General features: G+C 33.0%; 1 protein-coding gene across 1 annotated transcript in view; it reads left to right on the top strand.

Moving 5' to 3' along the window:
- LOC129222521 (protein PTCD3 homolog, mitochondrial-like) overlaps window positions 1-24,115 on the top strand; it is a 79,384-nt gene that overhangs the window by 24,959 nt on the left and 30,310 nt on the right. Inside the window, exons 8-12 of the mRNA XM_054857033.1 lie at window positions 5,780-5,871; window positions 7,547-7,590; window positions 9,147-9,231; window positions 13,214-13,274; window positions 14,396-14,478. Coding sequence (XP_054713008.1) covers window positions 5,780-5,871; window positions 7,547-7,590; window positions 9,147-9,231; window positions 13,214-13,274; window positions 14,396-14,478 — 365 coding nt within the window. The remainder of the gene's footprint in view (window positions 1-5,779; window positions 5,872-7,546; window positions 7,591-9,146; window positions 9,232-13,213; window positions 13,275-14,395; window positions 14,479-24,115) is intronic.

Below are 24,115 nucleotides of genomic sequence, written 5' to 3'. Positions count from 1 at the left end.
TTATGAAAGATACTAGCAATCGGCTAAAATATGAAAAGTTAACTGAAGTAATCAAAACTGTTATGATTTTGCCACATGGGAATGTGGACCCTGAGAGGGGTTTTTCATTCAATAAAGCTATGATAAATGAATCACAGTGAACATACTATTGTATCACTCAGATTAGTGAAAGATACTATTCGAAGTTATGGAGGGGTACTGAATGTACCTATCACTTTAACATTACTAAAAGTAGTGAAAGATTTGCATAAATCATACCAGGAGTATATTAACAGATTGAAAGAAGAAGAAGAGAAGCTTAAAAAAGAAAAGGAACAAATGACAAAGGAAAAACTTGAAAAAGAAGAAGCTAAAAATAGGAAAAATGATCTTGATTTACAGATAAGTGAAAATAACAAAAAGATCAATGAGTTGAAGAAGAATAAAGAATTAGCTTTAGGCCTGATAAAAGTGGGAACAGAGAGACTGAAGAATGCTACAGTAACTCAAAGTATTGTACGAATGACAGTTGCACAGAACCTAATTCTTGAAGGCACTAGTCAGTTACAAAAATTAGAATCAGAGTTATCCATCTTCGAAACTGACAAAGAACAAATTTTGAAAAAAACTACTGAAGATAAAATAGAAGTTTTAATTAGTGTAATGTAACCCCAAAATTGCTTTTGAAAACATTATTGGATGAATCAAATGTGCGGTCAGATCTGTTTTTTCATAGTAGCAGATTACGTTTTTTTTTTTTTTTTGATGAGATGCAAATAAAAATTTTGAATTCACCATTATAAAATGTAAAAGTTTTTTTTATGGCTTTTTCTTTAAAATTTATTATAGAATCATATTCTAGTTCAACACTAGTTTTTAAGAAGGTATGAAGAAAAGTTGTTGTGTTTAAATATATTTATACTTCATATAATTGATTTAGTTTAAATATTGTTTACCTTAATATGTGATGTAAATTGGTTAAAAAATTATTTTGCTTTTTTTTTTTTACAGAAGTAATTGAAGTAAGTTGTTTATGCATGCTATGAGATAACATTTATTTAAGTTTGGTTGTTGTTTAATAAATTATGGTCAGGCTGCTTGTTTAAAGGAGATTGTAACTTAAAATGCCCCTAAAATTTTGTCAAAAAGTTCCTAAAATTCACCTAAAATTTTGGAAAAGTCCACTCTGAGCCCTGCATGTATTTTTTTCCTATTTGTAATACATTTACTAAAACTCTTTACTCATATAAACACAGCAATAGTCGATGATGTAAATAGTGCATGTGTGCTACTATGTTTGAAAGACAACTTTTACATCCTGTATCAATTATTTTATCGGAATTAGATTTTTCTCTCTATTTTAATTTCAAGATGTTTTACGACTGATTTTATACTCAGCCAATTTTGCACTGATTGCCAATGCTCGTGCAGAATTCTCTCATTTAAATATGTAAAAATCCAAAAACTGATATTTTTATCGATTTTCTCAGTTTTGAAAGTCCTGTGTCACCTTAAAAGAAGGAAGGGGGGGGGGAAAAGACAAATTTCATAGATATTTGTTTTTTTTTTTTCTCTCTCCCTCTCTTTTTAATTGTCAGGTTTAGTATTGATTCTTAAAATTATTTTTCGATTTTCAGCTTTTCTTTTTTTGTTTACACCACAAACATCCATGCCAACCATGCACAATGGTTATGTACCCTTAATAAGAATTGAAAATTTTGCCTTAAAATCGCTTAGCAATGGTGTCTAAAATGCATATGTACATTTTTTTTTCTTTTTGATATTTTTCACTTTTTCATTTAAATTTTACACTGAATAACAAATTTCAGACAATTTCAAGTGCGACTCAGAAAATTTGATTAGACATTAACACCCCCAGATAAAGGATAATATTATTGTTTTTAAAAAACGTCTTCGTTCACATCAATGAATCTTTGGAAATGTCAAGAAGACATAGAATTTGAATCACCTCAGTCCTGTGGTGCAACCAGAGGGGGGGGGGGGCATAGGGCCCATTGTCACTCCAGAATGCTGAATTGAATTGTCCTTTACAAGTGTTCTTTCTGGGGCCTCGGTGACCGAGCAGTATTGCTCAGCAACTGCTTGCATGCAAAGAGGCGTGGGTTCGATTCCCGCCTACTGCCCAGGGTGCTCTTCTGACTTCCTTGTATTTTAATAAAATCTAAATTGTTCTATCTGTCTTATGTGTCTGAGCAAAAGTCGGACTTCCAACTAAATGGGGCTTAGTCAAAAAGAAGCCGCTTATATTAGCCTCAAAAACGGATTAACACCTTCGTTATCCATCACCTCGGGTTCTCCAAGGGGCAACAACAGTGTTTTTTCGCGCAGAAGAGAAGAAAAAAGAACGCGTCTTAGAGGAAAAGTTATTTAAATATAATATATATATATATATAAGGAAAAAACCATAATATTCTTTGAAAAATAAATTATTGAATTAAAAACCTAACAGTTAATGACTTTTGATCAGCTAATTACGCTCCGCCTCTCTTCCTTTTAATTCATTCCCCTCTTTTTTTCTATTTTCTAGTCCATCTGAAAATAAGAAAGCTTTGCCTCCAAAGCTCCTTCCCCCCCCCCCCCCCTGGACCGAAATCATTACAGATTGTCTCAAATTTTGTTTTCAGTGCCCAAATTTTGAAGCAATTTCCCTGAAGAAGAGCCCTGAACTTTGATATCTAACAACATTGAAGATAATCTAAATTTGGATTATGGGGATTGAGGTGTAACAAATTGCTAGGCCTCTAATCTTACCAAATATAGCAAAACACTGCATATTAAAATTTCAATTCCCAAAAATTTCCAGAGAGGACCTACAAAAAAAAAAAAAAAAAATTAAAACCTTAATTTTGTTAAATTTAAGAAGGAGAACCTCAGAAATTTTACGTCTAACATCACTGGAGAACATCTAAAAACTTTGTTTTTAAGCACTTCGATTTCGAAAAACTTTCATGAGAGAGCCTAGAATTCCAATTTTTGAAATAACATTCAGGCCAAGATCTATAAATTTTGGGCTCCCCTGCAACAAAATCTGTTGGGCCGCAGAGACCAGCAGTGTATATTTGCAACTTTAATAAGCCTTAGCGCTTTTTTTTTTTTTTTTTTTTTCAATTTCGCTGGCTGTTGGGCCCTTTAAGGAAGTGGGGCAGACGTGGTAGCCTGAGGGGCCTGATAAGATAACATTGTGCTATTTTTCAATTTCGTTTTTGAAGCTTCAATTTTTCAATTCAGAGCTGAATAGCTCAATCGGCAGAGCATTGGAATGGTAACCAGAAGAAGGAGTGTTTGGGCCCGGCCCGGACGATCTGCATCACAAAATTAGGCAAATATCACGCCTAACATGAACACATAATAACAATAAATAATACAAGTGAAGTAATAAAATAAATGAGATGTATACACTCCTTGCTGTTACAAAAAACTTGAAGCAACATCTAGCGATATCAATTCTTAATTGTATTTTTTTTTTAAAGCTTTGGCTACCATCAGAAAACTAAAGCATAATTGTAAGCGAAAATATAAGTATCAGGTTTAAGATTTCAGACTACAATGGAATAGTTTTTTGTTCAGAAAAAAATAAATAAATCGTATACTGAAATGTAGATTCTTCTAATGAGTTTTTGACCCTTTGTACAAATAAAAAAATTTTAAATCACGAATTGAAATTATGTTTTTTATTTAGTTAAACTATGAACATTTATTAGAATACGTAGTAAAAAATTAAAATTACTAACAACTTGATAGGTAAAATATAATTTTTTTCTTTTTTCGGCAAAAAAGAAATAGATAGACACATTTTTACTACATTCGAAAAGCTGCGCTTAAAAAACGAACTTAGTTCATCTGATTTTGTATTTTAACCGTTCGGTTAAATGAAGAGCACGTGCTGCCATCCATCCCTTAATGGTTCAAGCAGCCTGCGATAACAATGTGTATAAATTTTCAAAAATACAAATATTTCTATTCAATATCTTATCTTATATATTATTTCTGTAGAATATTTTTCTGTTGGTGTGCGAGATCTTTTTTATTTCTTGGAGAAATTCCCTACTCATTTTGAATCTTATCGGTCCAGCTAATGATGAAAAATAGGCTTGCGGTCTAAAAATCAATTTTTCAGAAACACCCCTTGCTGTTGCAAAACCTTGATACAGCCTGTATTTCTTATGCAGATATTTTTTTAAAGCAAAATTTTAATACAATTTTCCAATTTTTTGTGTCGGTTTTGGAAAAAAAAAATTAACCTGTTTTTTTTTCTTTTTTAATAAAGCTTAAAAGAACTGGACTTAGTTGTTCGGTTAAAGTGATAAGTTTTTTCGGTAGTGTGTTAGGCTATAAACTTGCTGAATTTGGAGCCCGCCCAGGCTGTCCAACATTATAGCTAATTTAGATTAATATTACGCATTACATGCACTAAACATACAACAAATAACACACATAAGGCAATAAAATAAATATGACGGGAATGCTACTTGGCGATTCGACTCTTATATGCAGTCTACAGTTATTATTCAGGTAAGTTGACTATTAATCGAAGGGTGTTCTTTTTTTTTTTAAGCTTTGCCTCCATTTAGACCACTAAGCGTAATGTAAGCATAAAAAAGTATTAGATTTAAAAATTCAGTTCTCAAGGGAATACTTTTTTTTCAGAAAAACTTCTTCATTGTATGCTGAAATGTATTTTTCTCATAGCAGTGTTCAACCTTTTGTATAAATGAAAAATACTACGCCAAATTGAAATTACGAGTTTCATCCAGTAAACCTTTAACTATTTATTTGGATACAATGTAAAACATTAAAATTATTATCAACTTTATTAGTACTAACTCATTTTGTACTCCTCTGCATTCGGGGGGAGGGGGGATGCATTTTGTCTATGTTCGAAAAATTACACTTAAAAAATGGATTCGGTTCAGCTGGTTTTCGTTTTTAATCTTAAATTTTGGATTAAAAGAAAGACATGTGCTGGCATTCAAGCCGTAATGGTTAAAGCAGCCTGCTATGTGAAATTGGATCAATTTTCAAAAATAAAAACTTTTATTTTCAATCGAATTTATTATTTCTCTAGAATGTTTGTTTCAATTGCTACACAACATCTTCCTCATTCCTTAATCAAATTCCATGTTTTATGAATATTTTTTAAGGGTATCATGCTGGCTAATGACAAAACATAGAAGCATGGGCTTTTTTTTTTTTTTTTTGGCAAAAAGCTTTCTGTTTTTTATTACACATTGGTTCAATGAATGGCATTCAAAAAGGAAGGCACAACTGCTTGGTTGGTTGGAGTGTCATTCTGTTAATCAGAATGACATTCTGTTAATCAGAATGACACCATTTCAAATCCAGGCCAATAAATATCTCTTTAATGTTTTTTTTAAATCAGATGCTCACACTGGCAGGACTGTATTTGCCGCAACCCGTTTTTTCACACGCACAATTACTGCTTTTTCACAAGTCACTCAGTTACACTTTTAATGATATTTATGTTTGCATTGAAAATACATACAACCCAACCAAAACACACTGCTGGATTTAACTAGGTTTTGTTGCTGATGTCTTCTAATTACATGCCTTCTTTTTTGCATTTACTTTTTTCTGTTTACTTTAATTCATTAACTTTTTTATTCTTCTTTATAATGTTCTTTCTTTGAAATTTTTAAAGAGCAAAATGCCACATGAAACGATGATTCGATGCACAGTGCGGAGTTCCGCACGGGTCGACTAGTTTTGATTTTTATTAGCATTGTAGTTATTGAACAGTAATGGCTATAATTTTTCACAGGAGTTTTAATAAATCAGGAAACAAAGCAAAATCTTCTGGAGCTCCTATGCTTTTACAATAATCTTCAGCCAGTAGAAGAAGATTATTATGAGGTATAAAATTTATTGTTTTAACTATATTTAGAATTAGTTTATAATTTGTTGTGACAAGAGGCTGATGATGGTGGCAAGGTGTCATATTTCATAGTTTTCTTTAAAATCAAATTTAAAATGACATTGATTGAAAGATTTTCAAAGAAAACAATTTTAACTTTATGTTGAATCAATAGTTAAATGCTATTATTAACATGTTGCCAAATTACCCATGGTATGGTAAGTGCAAATTGCTTCAGCAGTCATTTTAAGGTCTTTTTATGATGAACTCTTTCTCAGCACTTACTGTAGAAAATATAGTTAACTAATTCCCAGTAAAAAGTGTGCAATACATTCAAAAGCTGCAAAATTCTCAGCTTTTCAAAGATTAGTCTAAAGTTAACATTTCATACAAAGTTATTTTTTGAAATTATAATCAAAACAAAAAAACTTCTCTTCTTGTCAGATTTTGCCAAAAAATATTTTTCAATTCATCCCATCACCCTTGTAATAAATAATCAGATATTTTCTGGAGTTCAAATTACGTCCCATGCATGATGTATATGATTTACTATGTACTATTAAAATTGAAGTTAATTTCAAATATTCAGTTAATTTGAAATTCCTTGGAGCCTGTTGATTGTAAAAAGATAAATTTTTGTGTCAATCAACAATAAATTTTATAAAGCTGTTGGTCTTGAACAAAATTTTTGAGTGTCAGTTACTTTTTACACGTAAAACTACTAAAGTTAGATGCTTTTGCAATGAAATAATGCTGACTTGCGTACCTTGGTGTAAGTTTTGTTGTTGGTGACATCTGAGCATTACCTGATCGTTCATGCATTTGGGATTTCATATATGTTATTGATGTATAATCAAATATTATATCTAATAAAGTAAATTAAACTGATAACTAAGTAGTTAATTATGCCTTTTTCCTAGGTGCTGAAAAATGCTTAATTGCATCAAATGTAAAAGTTTCTTACGATAAAAAAAGTGATGAAGGTCATTTCATGATTTAGTGCTAATAAATACATAAGAATTATTCTACAAAACTATAGAAGTACAACATTTCTGGATGGCATAATTAAATTTATTTGATCATTTCATGAATTTGAATTCTACAAGCCTGGGTCTGACCAGGATTCCCATTAGGGAGAGGCAAACATAGACAAAGATAGTGACTTTTAGTTGCTCCCCCCTCCAGTGCTGGACCTCAGAAATGGCTCAAAATTAAAGCGCCCCCTACCCCCCCCCCCCCCCCCAAATATACTATTTATGGTTAGATAAGAGAGAAAATGCAGTTATGCAGCTCTCAACTACCAGAAATTTTTTGAAATTGAAGTCCTAAAATTGTCATTTTAAATTATCTTTTGTGACATTAGGAGGGAGAAATAAGAGGTATGGGGATAAGAGACTTTCTTCCAGGGAGGGATGACTGGATTTTGAAGCTAATTATCAGTGCAAATAGCATCTACAGTGATTTAAGGAATCAATATTTTCATTTTATAGATGTGGAGCCATAAAGTTAAAAAAAAAAAAAAAAAAAAAATGCAAAGCCTTAAAAAAGCGTTAGCTACAACTAGTAAATCTTTTGTTTTAAATGTAAATGTACTATAAATAAACTCATTAGTTATATGTTTTATGTATTTAGTTGTTCACTATTTTAAATATTTCCTGTGTTTTATGTTCTCAGGAAAGATATTTTCAAAATGCTACAAATGAAGCTAGTAGGTGGAAGTAAGTTTTGCTAATATTTTGTGTTATAAATTTAAATTTACTATTTTGTTTAACTTTGTATCCTGCTTTATAATCCAGAAAGTTATTTCAAGTAACACAAAAACTTTATATATATATATATATATATATATATATATATATATATATATATATATATATATATATATATATATATATATATATATATATATGTGTGTGTGTGTGTGTGTGTGTGTGTGTGTGTGTGTGTGTGTGCATATAGGAAATAAGTTACATAAGTATTTCATAACTGTATAAGGTAAACAGTATTTGGCTTAATGACATAGGCTGTGGAATTAACATTTTTTCTCATTAGAAATTTTTCTCTGAAGTTAAGTTATTCCTTTTATTGAAAGTTTTGTCTTCTGAAATCCTTATGTTATGGAGTTGCTCATGGTTGCACTAAATCTAGAAATCTGGTTGGATAGAAGACACAATCTTTGAAGAGTGGTTCAAACTTTTCGCAAGGCAACTGTAAAAAAAAAAAAAAAAAAAAAAAAAAAAAAAAAAAAAAAAAAAAAAAAAATCTGGCATATGAAACTGTAAAGCATGTTATTAATAGTGAAATTATCGTTTGCCTACAGCCTAATACAAGTCATGCTCTACAACCACTAGACAAAGCCAGAGCTGACTAAATAAATTGAAAACCAGTTTGATCAAACTTCCATTCCACTAAGCTTATGTACAAGATCTACAGGAGATTGGATGCTAGTTATAAAACATACAGTGCTACTAACATTACTAAGAAATTTAAAAAGAATTTTATTGCTCAAGTTCTAGAATCTTTAGATACTTGTGTTTATGTTGTAAAAATTCTTAATTATTTGATGGGAAATTTTTTCACCTTCCCCAATGATGCGAAAATGGAGATTGAAGAAGAACAGATCATCAAAAACTAAATCAGGCAATGCTCACTAATCGTGGACATTATACCTTTAATTGTAGAGAAATTAGAGACCATATTGTTCAATTTATTTTTACCTTTATATTATTAACTTTTTGTGAAAAAATAATAAATAAATTCATATTTTTTATTTGAAATTTAATTAAAAATAATATTACCCATTTCAGCCCGCCCCATGGGGTGGAATGGGTATATAAAAACAGACTTTGAAATAATAGCTTTTTCACTAAACAATAAAATTATTTCAGCCATAATAAGTATGGATATGTAAAGTGTATTGTTGAAATGTAAAAACTCAGTTATGGTTTTTTAATTGTTGTATATCAAATTTGAATAGTAAGACAATCATTTCAAAAATACCTGTTTTTATACTCATTCCACCCCACCGTACCCTACCCCACTACAGTGGAGAGTTTAAATAAAAAACTTTTTCAGTTACTTCTTATCTGTGCACACACCTTTCTGCATTGCATTACTTTAGGTAGTATTTTAGTTACTTTATTCCACACATTTAGCTAAATATTTTGAGTTCTTTTGCTTATTGTTCACAAAATTTATATTTTGCCTTAATTGCTTGATGTTGGAGCATTTACCCTACTTAATAAAAGCAATATGTTTTTTCATATTACTATAGTATGAAAGGAATGGCAGAGCAGTTATTTCTTGATATGGAGAAGGATGGAAAAGCTTATAGTGCAATGATATGCGGTGCTTCAAAAGTATGTTTGCCTTTTCATGAATAAGTTAAAATCTTCAACTGATGAAATAATATCCTATTGTAAGACCATTTTGGATTTCAATTGTTTCCTTTAATAGTAAAAACTAGTTTTAATTTTTATCTGTTTCATTCCTATGAAGCTGGCTAAAACTCTATTGTGCTGAAAGTAGTTGCAGATTTCATTTTGGGAAATCATTTGCATGAGTACGATTACTAATATGCATACACTCTTTAAAAATACCTTAGTTACAATAAGCAATATTCAATGTGCTTAGAAATATTGCAAGAAAGATTCTTGATTTTCACGAAATCTAGGAAAACAAGATTTTGGAAAGAAAGAAAAATGCAAATTTTTGGTCCCTGGAAAATATTAATAATAGTAATAGTAATTTGGACTCAAGCCTTTACTAAACATTTTACTTACCCTTCTGGTTTGTTGTATCTATTTTGGTTAGGAAATTGGACAAAAAGGGGGTATGTGTTATTTTTTCGAATGTTTGATAATAATTTCTTAAAATCTACATAGATATGAATGGGAGGTGAAAGAAATTTCCATTTGAAGGGAATGAAACAAATTTCGGTGTAACTGCAAAAAGATAAAAAACTTCAAAAAATCTTTAAAAAAACAGACTCTTTAATTGTCTACTAAGCCATCCAAACAATAGGAACTATAAAAGCAAAATCAGTAATGGAACCATTGACAAATTATTAAATTTGATGTTGTGTATGCTTTGCAATTTCAATATTTGTACATTGACTGGTTTGTACAATGTACAATGATGATTACTTGTCATCTGATACATTTTACCGATGTTCAGCGTATCTGGCTCTCGCAATTCACGCTCCCACATATCCTTTTAATCGCTCAGTTTAACTCTGATTTCTGATTGTGGATGATCAACTACATCACTGTGCTACCTGCAAGTAGGTTATAGAGCATGTCAAATGTTTTTTCCTTACTTAATTTTGCAGTGCAAAGTTTATATTGATAATTTCCTAGTAGAGAATAAATATAGGGCAATATTCTTTGAAATAAATAGCTGTATGAAATGTATAAGTTTTGTCTGCGAAAACTTTAAAGTTTTAGCTAGTTCATATGTGAAAAACAAAAAGTACAACTAATGGATTTGCATGCAGATGCTTTTGTGTTAAGAGAAACCCCGTATTCCATGCAAAAATCTAGTTTATGAAGGAAATCTCATTGTTAGATGTGTATTCATCCTAAACCTTTTTTTTTTTGCGTTGAAAAAGTAAACAGGTTCCTAGGCCGAGGAGTCAGTCACCTTTCTCACCTTTAGTCACCTTTTGAAAATTTGGTTACTTTAAGTCACCTTTTCCAACTTTTGTCACCTTTCTCACCTTTCTTGAAACGAGTCTTAGGATTTAAAAAAAAAAAAAAAAAATCCTTGAAAAGTATCTGAATGATAGCTTTAACAGTGAAATTAAAAAAATAGCCTTAAATGTGCCCCCCCTCCCCCACCTTTTTGTTGTTTAAGAAAAATAGCTATGCTCCCGGGAAATCAGGGAATTTTTTTAATCGCTTGCAATTGCACCCTATGAGCAGAACCAGTCTTTCTATCCCTTCTACAGATGGACTTGCTCCTTATTTTCGGGAATGTATGTTAAAAGAAGCATGTGTATCCTATTATACTTTGAGCTTTGATGAAACTACCAATGTCAAAGACAAAAAAGAACTGCAACGAACAATAAAATATTGTAATAAATAAATACCTTCGTGCTGAGCAGTAAAGTAAGAAAAACAACGTTAAAAAAAAGCACAAATTTGCCAATTGTCGGATGTCTTTTCATCCATGAGCTCATTACCTTTTGCATTGAAAAAGGCGTTCCCTGTAATGCTAAAACACGTGTCTACTGTAATTGGCAAATTTGTGCTTTTTTTAACATTGTTTTTCTTACTTTAATAAAATACTGGTCTGAAAGCCAATGTTGCATCACAAGACGGCATCTCAAAACTTTCTTCTTGGGCAAGGCAGTTGGTGAAATTTCGATTAAGAAGCTATGTGAAGCACTTACCGAGAGTAATTATCCATGAATAAATGTCTCATGCTTTCCTTTGGATGGTCTTTTTGTTAATAAAAAGGTTTTTAGGTTGTTTGACACTATTATCCTTGAGACACGAGAAAAAAGCCTAATAAATATTGGTACTTGCAGTATTCATGCAATTCATAATACCTATGTCAAAGCATTGCGGTATTTAGATGAAGAAGCATCTGAACTTCTTCTTAGTACTTATAGCTATTTTGATGGTTGGCCTTCCCGTTATGAGGACTTTGAAGAAGTGCAAGCTCAACTGAATACACCTCATCGCAAGTTCCTGAAACACACAACTACCCATTGGTGTACTCTTGGACTTGCAGCAAACAGACTACTGGAACAGTGGGATGCTCTTCAGTATTATTTTTTAAACATGTGTCTTTAAAAAAGAATTCAGCTATGCAATGCAGGTCGTATAAAGCTGTTGCAAATGTTTTAAAAATACCTTCTATAAAAGCTGAGCTGCATTTTATCTTTTCATCTGCTGATTTGTTTATGCAGTTCACGAAACGCTTTCAATGCCAAGCGCCTATGATACATAAATTGTACCAAGAAATAGAGACCATTGTTCAGACTTTTATGGCTCGGGTTATTATGGCCTCTGTCATAAAGAAAGTTGATTTTTCAAACATAGACACGGATGAACTGTTTACAGTTGGTAACAGACTACCTCTTGAAGATCTCGTTGTTAGTGGAGAGGTGACAGATGAACTGTCAAAACTGATAGAAAAGGAAAAGGTTACATTTTTAAGAGCTGTTAAAAAGCATTGTGTGACTGCATGCAAGTATATAATAGAAACAAAGTTGTATATCAAATGGGTTACTGAAAAGTTTTAAATTTTTGAATTCAAAAGAGAGAAGTAAATCTAGAAGCTGTAAGGATTTGATAAAGGTTGCCAAAATCATGCCTTTTAATGTTCCACTCGATAGGTTGCAAGATGAATGGAAACTTTTGCAGCTGGAAAAGGATGAAGCATCCGAAAACAAAACCATTGATATCTACTGGCAGCAGCACATTTCAAAAAAGGACTCAACTTCCAATGATCTACAGTTTCCAAATGTTTCTAAGGTGATAAAAGCTTCACTTGCATTATCACATGGTAATGCTGACATTAAAAGACTATTTTCCATTTCAAAGCACCTTTTTTGGTGAAAATAAGACAGCAAGGACTGAAAGATTTTTAAACAGCATACTTATAGTTAAAGACGCTGTAAAAAGAATATCCTCATTTGCTTTCTTTACCAATTGGTCCAGAAATGATTAAATGTGCACAACAAGCACACGCAAATTACACAACATACATGGAGAAAAGGAAAAGGGATTTGGAATTGAAACAGAAGCAAAAAGAAGAACAAAAATAGAAAAGATTGTGAAGGAGAAATTAAGAAAATGGAAAAAATTAAAACATCTATTGAAAGTGAAACTGTAGAAATCTTTACAAAAAGCATATAGGCTATTTTGGTAAAAGTCAGTAAAAAGTGATAATCCTTTTCTGTTTTTTGAGTTCTTAACAAATTGTTTTTGGTCACCTTTTAGTTACTTTTTTATCACCTTTTAGTCACCTTTGTTTTCAAATTTGTCACCTTTCTCACTTTTTTCAAAGGCCATCAGCAGTCCTCGGCCTGGGTTCCTAATAACCACAAAACATGTCTGCAATTTTAATATTTTTTTGTGTATCATCACACCAAGGTAAACATTTCGTTTGTTGTAGCTAGTGTTCCCCCCCCCCCTCTCCGTAAAAAAAAATCAACAATTTTATAATCTTGAAGGTTATATGTGTCATTAGTAGAAAAGATTGATTACAACAGTTTCAAATTTATAGTATGAGTAAAAGTTTTGCACCACTAAACTCTTCTGCTTTATAAATATTTCAGTGTTTAATTTAAGTATTTACAGTTAATTATTGATCTTTTCCTTCCTTTTCTAGTTTAATAACCAACAAATAGTTACTTCATTATTTGATGAAATGACAAGTAAAAATCTAACAGGTAACTTATTTTGGTGCTGATTACCATTAATATTTATACCATTGGTATTTATTAGTATTAGCATTAATATTAAAATTTTGCATTGAGAGTTTCTATTAAAAATCTGGCATAAGATATTAAAAACAAAAGTAAAAAAATAATTTTGCTTTATATTCAGCATTAAGTAACGTAAAATGTTTCATCTAAATCATTGTTTAAAAACTGAACATTTTTAAAAATAAAAGTTAAATAAATGCCTTTGTGTTGAAAAAGTAAAATAAGAAATAACGTATAGTAGCATAAATTGCAGATTATTGTTGAATGTCTTTTTGTTCATAAGCTCACTTATTCTGCATTGAAAAAGGGATTCCTTGAAACCCCAAATCATATGTCTGCAATAACCTGTAATTTAGGCTGTTATACACTGTTATTTCTTACTTTAATAGTTTTATTCTTGACTTCTAGCTGCCACCACTGGCTCTGCACAGAAAACCTCAAAAATAAAATTTATGTCAAGTAACGCATGTTCAACAATCAGGCTTGAAAAAAACATTTTCAAATCCCTAAAATTTCCCTATTAACCAAAAGGGGAATTTTTTTTTAAACCTTCCGAAAACATGAAAACCTTCAAACAAGATTTTTATTTGTTCACACTTGAGAAAAAATGCCTACAGATTTTTCTTCTCAGTGATTTTATACACGATAATTAAAACTAAGCTAATGGCAGACAAAAAGTTTTCAATTTTCCTTTACTTAAAAATGTTTATAACTTATCTGTTGGTGATTTTAGGGACTTTGTGGTTTTAATTCCAGAGGGGAAAAAAATCCATAGGGGTATTTTTCGCAGGCATTATAATGACACTAAAATCGAACTGATTGGACAATTATTTCGGGTAGAAAGAGCCATTCAATGCCATTTTCGGGTTCTAAAATTAAACTTTGAATGGTTCAGTACTTTTTTGATGTTTGGAAACCCCCTGCCTTCTTTCTCGGGTACCCAAGTACCTCCCTGCCAAATTTGGTCGAGATCCGATGCAAACTGGATTTGTATTGGGAACATCCACATATATATACACATCGCTCTCTGTTTCATTTATATGGATTATTTCAAACATTGTGTCAGATTTTGTTTTCTTATTTAGGTACAACAGAAGCTTACAATGCAATGATTTTAGCTGCTCCTTATACTGCAGAATCTGGTGATTCTCGTTGGGAGCATGCATTAGTAAGAATTATTTCATATTATTTCACTTTTTGTTCTTTAAGCATTAAGTCTGGTAAAAAATTTCAGTTCCATTACTTGATAGGTGTAAATGCAATACATTTTCTATATTTTATTAATTTGTTAAATAGATTCTTTGCTTTGCTTTTTTGAATACAGTAAACCCTCAAATAAGATAAATAAATACCTTTGTGCTGAAATAACGGCAAAAAGCACGAATTGCAGATTACTGCATGCACATGTTTCGGCGTTATAGCGAACGCCTTTTTCAATGCAAAAGAAATTAACTTATGGATGAAAAGCAGGGGTGGACTGGCTGACTTTGGCCTAGTTGGCAGAAGAATATTTTGGCCCACCTCTGTAAATTAAAAAAGTTAAATTAAACAGTATCAGATCTCGATTCTTCTGATTCGAGCAAAGACATTAAACTACTGCTAGTTCCTATTTTCCTTTAAGTTTCTAAATCAGGTTTAAAAGTTCTAAAAAAAAGCAAATTGTGAAACGTAAAATAAAGCTAACACGGACACATACTATTTATGTGCCTTGAAAAAAGGATACTTATGGCTATAAGCCTGAAAAGGCACATCCTTAGGCTCCCCCCAGAAATTTTTCGAAATTGTTGATCTACACCGGTGTGCAAAAATCAAGGACAAAGTCGAAAAATTAGCATATCAGCTGAACCAAGAGGTAGAGCGGACAGAAAGACCAATCAGGAGATTAAGTAAGATGATGTACGGTAGCACATGCGCAGATATGCAGGCAGATGTAATGGGGGAGTGTCTGAGTAGTATAAAGCATGTTGTCGGTGTAAGATCAGTATTTCTGGCAAAGAGATTGCATGCCGTATAGCAGTTAAAATCACACCGAGTTGCTGCCTCAGCGAGAAATGGCGAATAATCAATCTGTTAGGCGACATCTGGATGCTTTTACCCGAGGTCGAATCATTGGGAAGTTGGAGGAAGGCCGCAGTGTGACAAGTGTGGCTGCGGAGTTCGGAATTGCTCACAGCATCGTTTCACGACTTTGGAGACAATTTCAAACTACAGGAACAGCTATCCAGGGGTTCAGTAGTGGTCGTCCACGAGGAACCACACCCGCAGATGACCGGGATATTGTCTTACAGGCCAGAAGAAACAGGCGGCAGACAGCGGGAGAAATCACTAGACACACGACACAGGTGATTGGACGACCGATATCGCGTTTTACCGTGGCCAGAAGACTGCACGGTAGTGGTCTGTTTGCACGACGCCCTATACGGTGTGTACCTCTAATCAGGAAACATCACGAGTTCAGTAATCATGAAAAAAGTTAAAAATGGTCGCATTCGAAAGAGTATCTTTAGAAAAAAATTTGACCCAAATATTGTGTGCCCTCGTCCTTTTGTTTTTGAGATATGGGGGGTCAAAGTCTGTCGAAAACTTACGAAAATTCGCCAAATTTAAAGACTTGGCAAGAAATGGAAAATACCACGTGATTTCATCGCCTGCGTCTAGCAAGACTCTCATTCCCATTTCTGGTCATCTGCAAAGCGCGTAAACGATGTTTCGTATTAACCCTTTACTTATGTGTGTAAAATTAAAAAATAACTATGAAACCTGTGAAATGGAAACTAGAGAGCTTTATCCAGAGGAGCTACAACTTTATAACGAAATTGAACGTAGGATTTAACTTTGTAATCGTGATAATAATGCATTTCAGAATTTAAGTGCATTTCAAGTGTATTTTACTTATTTAATTTAAGTTTGTACTCTTGTTATGAAATGTGTTGTAAGTAATTAATAATTATGTACAAGAATTAATATGAATAAGTAAAAAAAAAAACATGCTTATTAAAGCTTATATATTGAAAATAAAATAGATAGTTTTTGATGTTGAAAGAAAATGATCATGGATTGTAGTATCCCAGCTCTTATTTATTTTTTCAAAAGTTATTATCATTCATGAAGTTTTATTGTCGGACCACTGCTAGCGAAAATGTTTAATTTTTAATTCAAAATCCAAAGAAATAATAATTTAAAAAAGAAAACAACGGATAGTAAATGTCAAAAATTTGCACAGCAAAACTAACGATGTCGGAAATTACTTCATAAAAGATTCTTATCAAAAATTTTATAGTTGACGTTCATTACAACAACCCCTGTAGTTCGGAAAAAGTCTGTCACTGCAACTGAAAGTCGCTATAACGTAAATGTACATCATATTGCATGTTATTTAGTCATTTTTAAAAATACTGAAGTCACTTTTACCAATTATGTTTCACGTTAAAAGGGAATTCAAATACGAGCAAAATGAAAATTAATACAGTTTTTTTTTTTTTAATTGACTTGTTAGAGGGCTTACACATAACTTGAAAACGATACACATAACGAAAAACACACTGGAAATAACTGACAGAAATCGTTTTTTTTTTTTTTTTTTAATTTGAGAATATGGTTTGAAATCTTTAAAAATGTCGTTTTCTTCGTATTTAGATACTGTTAAAGACTTCAGATTTACGACTTTTCAAAAAAAAAAAGACTTTAAAGTGTGTTTACCGTTTCTCTACGGTTATCATATTTTTTTCAAAACAGTTTCATCATCGAATAAACTCTTTCAGTGGAAATATTTCACCCGCAGAAGCATAAAAGTTTTAAACATCAGTTTTTTAAGAGACAGTCTTAAGAATAACAAAAAAGTTTAAACTTTGAACGGTATATTCAAATGTATTCAGTTAATACGTTCTATTGGATGCTAAAGTATCATTACATCTGTGGAATTTTAAACGAGATTTTGTGCTCGAACCCTATGACAGATCGGTCGCAGTAATAGGAGGTCGTTCTTGTTGACTGCAGTTAGGAGCGCACTGATGGGAGGCCACTGTGACCTCCCACAAAATTTCCTTATTCGACAAAGTTCGTCTGACAGTTCGGCAAATTAGAAGACATAATTACAATTTTTTAACTCCCGAAAGTCACTTTTCATACATTATTATTTGCGCATACTCGTATTTTATTGCTCGGCGAAATTTGAATTTTCTTTCGGTAAATTGAGAATTTTTGCTTTCCCAAAAGTTTAAGCTCAGGGAACTCTCACTGCAGTATATTTTAATTTGCTTTATTACTTCAGTAAAGTGTCAAAAATCAGAACTAATTGGTACCATTGGTAGTTTGAATTTTTGGAAATAACCAAAAAAAAATACCGTTTAAAAAATAGGATGTCAATCGATCAAATAAAGTTACAAATATGTGTGTACATAACGTACAATACAGCACATAACCCGACACTATGTGTTGACAAACCTATTAGTTGCTTATCGCTAGCGCCTCGACGATACTTTGTTTCTGCAAAACACACTTCTCGATACATTATTTATTGAGAGACTGATAGTTTCCAACATTTCATCTGGAAAGAACTTTCTTTTGTGACTCGAAAAATTTGCACTGATGCCAAACTTCATTTATTTTCTGTTTATTAAAATTTTCCAATGGATTTCCTTGCCATTTTTCGGGGCAACTATAATACTCCACCTCTATTACTTCTGCACTTAATTTCATTTCTTTAATCATTGTGTGTAGTTTATTTCATGAAATGTATGCATAGCTTAGCAACTGTCAAAAAGTTTATTTAAACTTCCTGGCAAAACGTTCTGATTTTTGACGCAACGCTGTATTTATGATCTTATGTATACTCTCATAAATATTTAAAAATATTTTAACGAGTATATTTAATACACAATTTAGGATTAATTAATACGACGGTTGCATCAGGAAGCATTAGTTTTGAGGTGCAGGAAGATCTTATTATTGACGAATTTGGAGAGAATGATGTGTTAAGCGATGAAGGTGGTGATTTAGAAGACTGCGAAGAAGAAGCATCTCAAAAATCATCAGCATCTAGCTGTCATCCAAGTTCTGACAGAAATAAACTGCGTGTTATTACGACAGAAGACAAGAAACGTACAGTAGAGTACTGGAAGCCTGGAAAATCTAAAAGATTAAGTTTAGCTACAGTAAAAAAGCCCTTCAGATTCGTGACATCCTTTTCCCAGTTGTACGATTGGGAGAAACAACTGCAAAGCACTCTTTCTAGTATATCGAAGCGTTTAAAGTACAAACATATTTCTCATCACGTTTATCAGAAGTTCCTTGAAGCTCGTGAGAAACGATATCCCATCCATGACGAAGATATACGTATTTGGCATTGGAACATAGTTCTATGCAACAAGTTACGGGTTTTAAAGCATGTCGCTCTTGGGTGCATAAATTTAAAACTCGGTACAACATTGTGTCACGAAAAATCACGGGTTTTGTCGAGAGAATCACTGCACAGAATGCAGCTGAACGACAACAAGCCATCTCCAATTTCACCACTGAAATATGTCCAAGTACAACAAGTAGTCCATCCAACTAGTACAACTCAGACCAAAGTGGATTCCACAAGGAGATGCACAGTGGCAGAAGTCTAGATACACCAGGAGTGAAGAAAGTAGAAGCTGCTGCTCAATCAAAGCACAGTATGACTCATAGCTATACTATTCAGCCAGTTATTAGTGCCAATGGGCGATTGCTGTCACCAATGCTAATCATTCTTCAAGAAGCCAAAGGTGAATTGGGACCGCGTGTAAGACACACAATGTTCAAGCCTAATAATTTGAGCATCCAAGCTACGAAGTCTGGTGAGTGGAAAATTCTTAATTTAGTTGTTCAAAAGCTTTAATAAATGTTTCTTTGGGGCCTCGGTGGCTCTCAAGAAGGAGTCTAGCTTCGCATACCGGAGATCATGGGCTCGATTCCCATCTGTGCCCTGAATGTTTTTTCTTTTTCATTGTGTTGTAAATCATTCGTGTGTTTGTTCGGAGGCAAATGCGCTTTGTTCGCGGTCCTCCGTGTACGTGAAGCAGATTAGCTTCTGGTATTGACAAAAGCAAAAAGTTGACTTTAACTAAATTTTTTTCATTAGGGAAAGTTACAAAAGTGCTGCTAAAGAGATATCTTCAAGACGTTTATTTCCCCTATGTTGGTGATGAGTCTCACCTTGTGGTAGATTCTCTTACCCAGTATTGTGACGACTCCATCGTGAGTGAAGCGGTCCCTGACGCTGCGACTTTTGAATTAAAAAAAAATTCCACCAGGTGCTACTGCAAAAGTTCAACCTTTAGATGTTGGAATCTTCAGATCCTGGAAGCAGTTGGCGCGGAGAATATCCGACAAAGCAATGATGGAGGGAGGAATAGATATTTTTCAACGTGACATCATCCTGAAACTGCAGTCGCTAATTCATTTCCAGTTTAGTGCACCACAATACTCGGACATGATAAAATATGCGTGGTACAAGTCTGGGCTACTACAAACTCGGCCACTTCCATTTGAAACACCTCTGCAATTTTGTTTTCCGCAAGAAGTTGACCGTTGCGTTTCCTGTACGAAATTTAAGTTCATAAAATGTTCCTGGTGCCACGATTTTCTATGTTTTAATCATTTTTTTTTTGTTCAGTATCATATTTGTCAGTAGCATGTTTTTTTTCCTTTCCATAAACGTCTTTCGTTTTTATTTTGTATGTGTCGGATCTGTATTTAATATTAATTTGCTTAATAAAATTTCTGAATTTGAATGTTTTTTAACAGTTTATATCATCTAAAGTAAACAAATCAGCTTTGCACAGAACCTAAAAGAAAAAATAATTAATACTTATGAGAACCTTGTTTAGAAATAAAATATATTTCACCAATAATAATAACCACGAAAACTAGTGAAGTAAAATCTACTTACATCTACTACTACTACCTAAAATGCTAAAAGACATTTTTATCTTGACCTACTCCTTAACATTTTACAGAGGGGAGGTTCAAATTAAATTATTCGAGAAAATTACTTTTAGTTATTCGAAAAGCAACAAAAGACACACCTACATTCACATTTCTGTAGTTGGAAACAAATGTTTGAAGGAACTCTCCTTGGGTTCTAGGGGATTCGCCAAAAGAAAACATGATTTGAAGTCAATATACATTATATTTCCATTGTTTTTACAATCAAATAAAACAAATATTTCGCGCGGTGGCGTTTTCCCCTATACAGTTGCACGTTCAGTGGCGGATCCAGCCGATTGTTTTGGGAGGGGCCATTCGAAATTTTTTTACAAACTCCGAACTCCCCAGAAATTTTATTAAAATGAAGTTTTAAAAACTCAATTTTCGGGGTATCGAGATGTTAGGTAAGGGGGTGGATTTAGGAATCTCCTTCGAAAATGTTTAAAAATTTAAATTTCCGATTAATTTTTGAAAACTAGGAAACTAAAAACGCATTTCGTCTATTTTTGATGATGTGCGGAGAAAGGTCAGGTTTCGGGCGGTGCCTCCAAAATACTTTTTGAAAATAAAGCTTAGAAACCAAAATATTCTGTCGTTATACGTTGAGAAGTTAGAAGAGGAGGGGTGCTCCTCTCTAACTCTTCAGCTGACCAGCCTAAAAATGCACCTTTAGGTAATGTTTGCTTACATTAAAGGAAGTGTGAAGGTGCTTGGAATCCTTCCTTCCTAAAAATATTTTGCGTTTGAGACTCTAAAGATTCGATTTTTAACTATATTTATACATATTTTAGAAAAGGGATGGAAGATTCGTGAGCTCCTCCAAAAACCTCCTTTTAAAGCTATCATCACGATATAAACTAAGAAGGGAGGGGGTCCTTTCAAAAATCGTTTGTAATGTTGCATTTTAGCAAGTTAAGTGATAAGGGCTGGATAAGCTAGTTTCCATTGACACTTTTTCCAAATAAAAGACTTAAAATGCAATTTTTTGCATATCAAGGCATTTGTGAAAAAGCATGAGAAAAGGGGGTTCTCCCCCTAATTTCGAAATTAAGCCATAAAAACGAAAATTTAGGCTCTCTTTGGTCTTGTGAACAATTGGTATAATCTGAGAACAGCAGCATTTAGAGATCGTCCAAGTGTCTGTAATTGGAATCAAGAAATGATGTAAAAGATGGAGAAAAATTTTTGGAAATAAAAGTTTTGTTTTGAGGATAGGGATATAATTAATCTCCAAATTAAGTCCTATACTTCTTTTTCAGTAAAACCCATGTGTTAAATTTTGTTATCTTCTCCTGATATTTTTTTTTTCTTAAAAACATTCCTACAATCACAAGGCTTTGGGAGGGGCCATGGCCCCCCTCTAGATCCGCCCCTGTGCACGTTAATATCCCGGAACACAAGCCCCTAAAAATTTCAATGCCGCAGTCTGTGCCACGACACCCAGCGCCATGGTAGTCATCCTGACCAAATATGGAAGTGAAATGTCTCGTCAGATGCAGATGTTGAATTCGCGCCGTACCTTCCATTTCTGAACAAAACTCGCTAAATTTGGCGACTTTACAAAAAATTTCAGCAATTTTTAAGACCTCATAATTTGATAACGTGGTCACGAGGGCACGTAGTTTCAGTGCCATAAACATGTTTTCCAATGCTCTTTCGAATGCCACCAATTTGGAATTTTTTTGAATTTCCTTGATCGTGATGTTTCCTGGTAAGGCGTTTTCTGTGGTCTCTTTTAGTAAGTGTTGCTTACATTACACATGTCCTTACGTATTGGGGATCTTACGGTATTAAATGTGTTGATTTGGAAAGCTTTTGTACAAAGTTATATTGAAAGAACCATCTCGTCCTTAATTTTTGCACACCAGTGTATATAGGCCCATTGGCGCCAATATGCAAAATTTTAAGGGGAGGGAGCTCGGATATTTTCCCCATAGAAACTGATTTCAGTATAGATTAGCGTTATTAAAGTTTGACATTTTTAATAAATAATTCATTAATGGCTGGAGAAGAAATGTTTTTACATTTTTGCAAAGAAAAAAGCACTAAAACCATAGAAGTTCTAATTTCAAAGGGTTGTTTTGAGCCCCCTCTTCCCCATCCCCCTATATGGGCGCCCTTGTATAGACCTAAGGAGAAAAGAATCCGAAGAAAGGGCTCTAGCTCCCTTCCAAGCAATATTTTCAAAGTTGATGTTAAAAACCACAATTTTACAATGTTTGGTAACGTTAGAGGAGAGGGAAAAGAAGGGGTTCCCCCACAATTTTCTTAACTTTTTTAGTCACTCCTATGCCGGGTTGATGAGTGCTAATAAGCACGAAACTGCAGTCCTCGGCTGGAATTGACTTAGCTGGCAGTGTATTTCTTCTGCCTTAGCCCTGGCTATAGGATGGTAACTTACAAAATAGTGTTTTTTGTGTAAGTTCTACGCATAAACAAAATTTGAGTTGAAATGATTATACGAATGCCAATTCTAGCTTGCACGGACATAGATTTCTTTTTGAAAGTTCTACGCATTTACGTACTTGGGGGTTTTCGATTTATCAAACGTAGGTTGTGGAATTGGGGTAGCATATATTAGTATTTCCAGTTCTCTACAAAACATCGATTGTCATAAAAAACCGAAAATAAACTTGCATTTCTGGACTTGTATGGTTTTTGCAAATTATGTAAAGGAAGAAAATTTTAATGTGCAGATGATTTAAATATGGATGTTACCCTTCCCTCTCCTCGAAAGTTTACATGGCGCCTTCCTCTCCCCCCCCCCCTCCCCCCAAAAAAATGTTATTCCCCAATAATGAGGTCTGTTTCACAAAGACTTAAAAATTTTCAAGTACCCTTTGTAAAATTTCAACAATTTGGTCTGTACTTGTGACCCCCCTCACCACATGGCGGGAGGGTCCTTGTAGCGAATATTATTGAAAAAATTAGAAATATTACTTACCGAGGGCTTTTATCAATTGCAGATCTTGATATGCATAGATATATGTCCAAGTGCTCCTTTCCCCAAAGACGACCTCCTCAATTAAAAGGAACCCCCTCCCCCTCTGAAAATAAACAGTACATCTCATTAAAGAGTCTAGCCAACCTGGCCAGTCCGCCCCTGGTGAAAAGACATCCATAAGCTCCCCCTTTTTTTCTTTGCATTGAAAAAGGCGTAACGCCGAAACAAGTGTCTAGAGTAATCTGCAATTTGTACTTTTTGACGTTGTTATTTCTTACCTTACAGTAACCCCTCTTTACATCGCGCCTCGTTATATTGCTGATTCGGATATATTGCGCATTTCCCTTGTCTTCCAAAAAATTAAATATATGCTTAAAAAATGTTACTTTACATTTGAACTCCCTGTTCATTTTTTTGAAACAATTTCTGAAAAAAAAATTTTCTTTCTCATTTAAGCAATGACAAAATTGGCATATTTTTCATATGCTTAGTTTGTTACAGTTTAAATTTTAACTTTGGACTTGTATTACAGCATAAAACAATAAAAATGTTTTTTTTTTCCTTTTACTGAAAAATTGCAGACTAATTTTAGTTTTGATTTAGTAAGAAAAAATATGATAGCCAATTAATATTTTTGTAGATACATGCAATTACTTTTTCCGTTAAATAAATCGTTACTTTTTATGAACACTGCTTAGATAGGTGAATGATTTAAGTTTCAAAAGGTAGAAAACATGAATTCTCATTGGAGGCTTACATTTCTTCAAAATGAATTTATCCGTATCAGTTATTATTGCTTTCCAGAAATATTCATTGTTTTCGAAAATTAACATAAATGTTTTTTTCTGCACTTATGAAGAGTAATCACTAAAAACATTTTTATGAATCACTAAAATACGATTTACAAGTG

Source organism: Uloborus diversus, chromosome 5 (assembly GCF_026930045.1).
Source record: "Uloborus diversus isolate 005 chromosome 5, Udiv.v.3.1, whole genome shotgun sequence".
Lineage (NCBI taxonomy): Eukaryota > Metazoa > Arthropoda > Arachnida > Araneae > Uloboridae > Uloborus > Uloborus diversus.
This window is presented reverse-complemented; position numbering and strand designations above follow the sequence as displayed.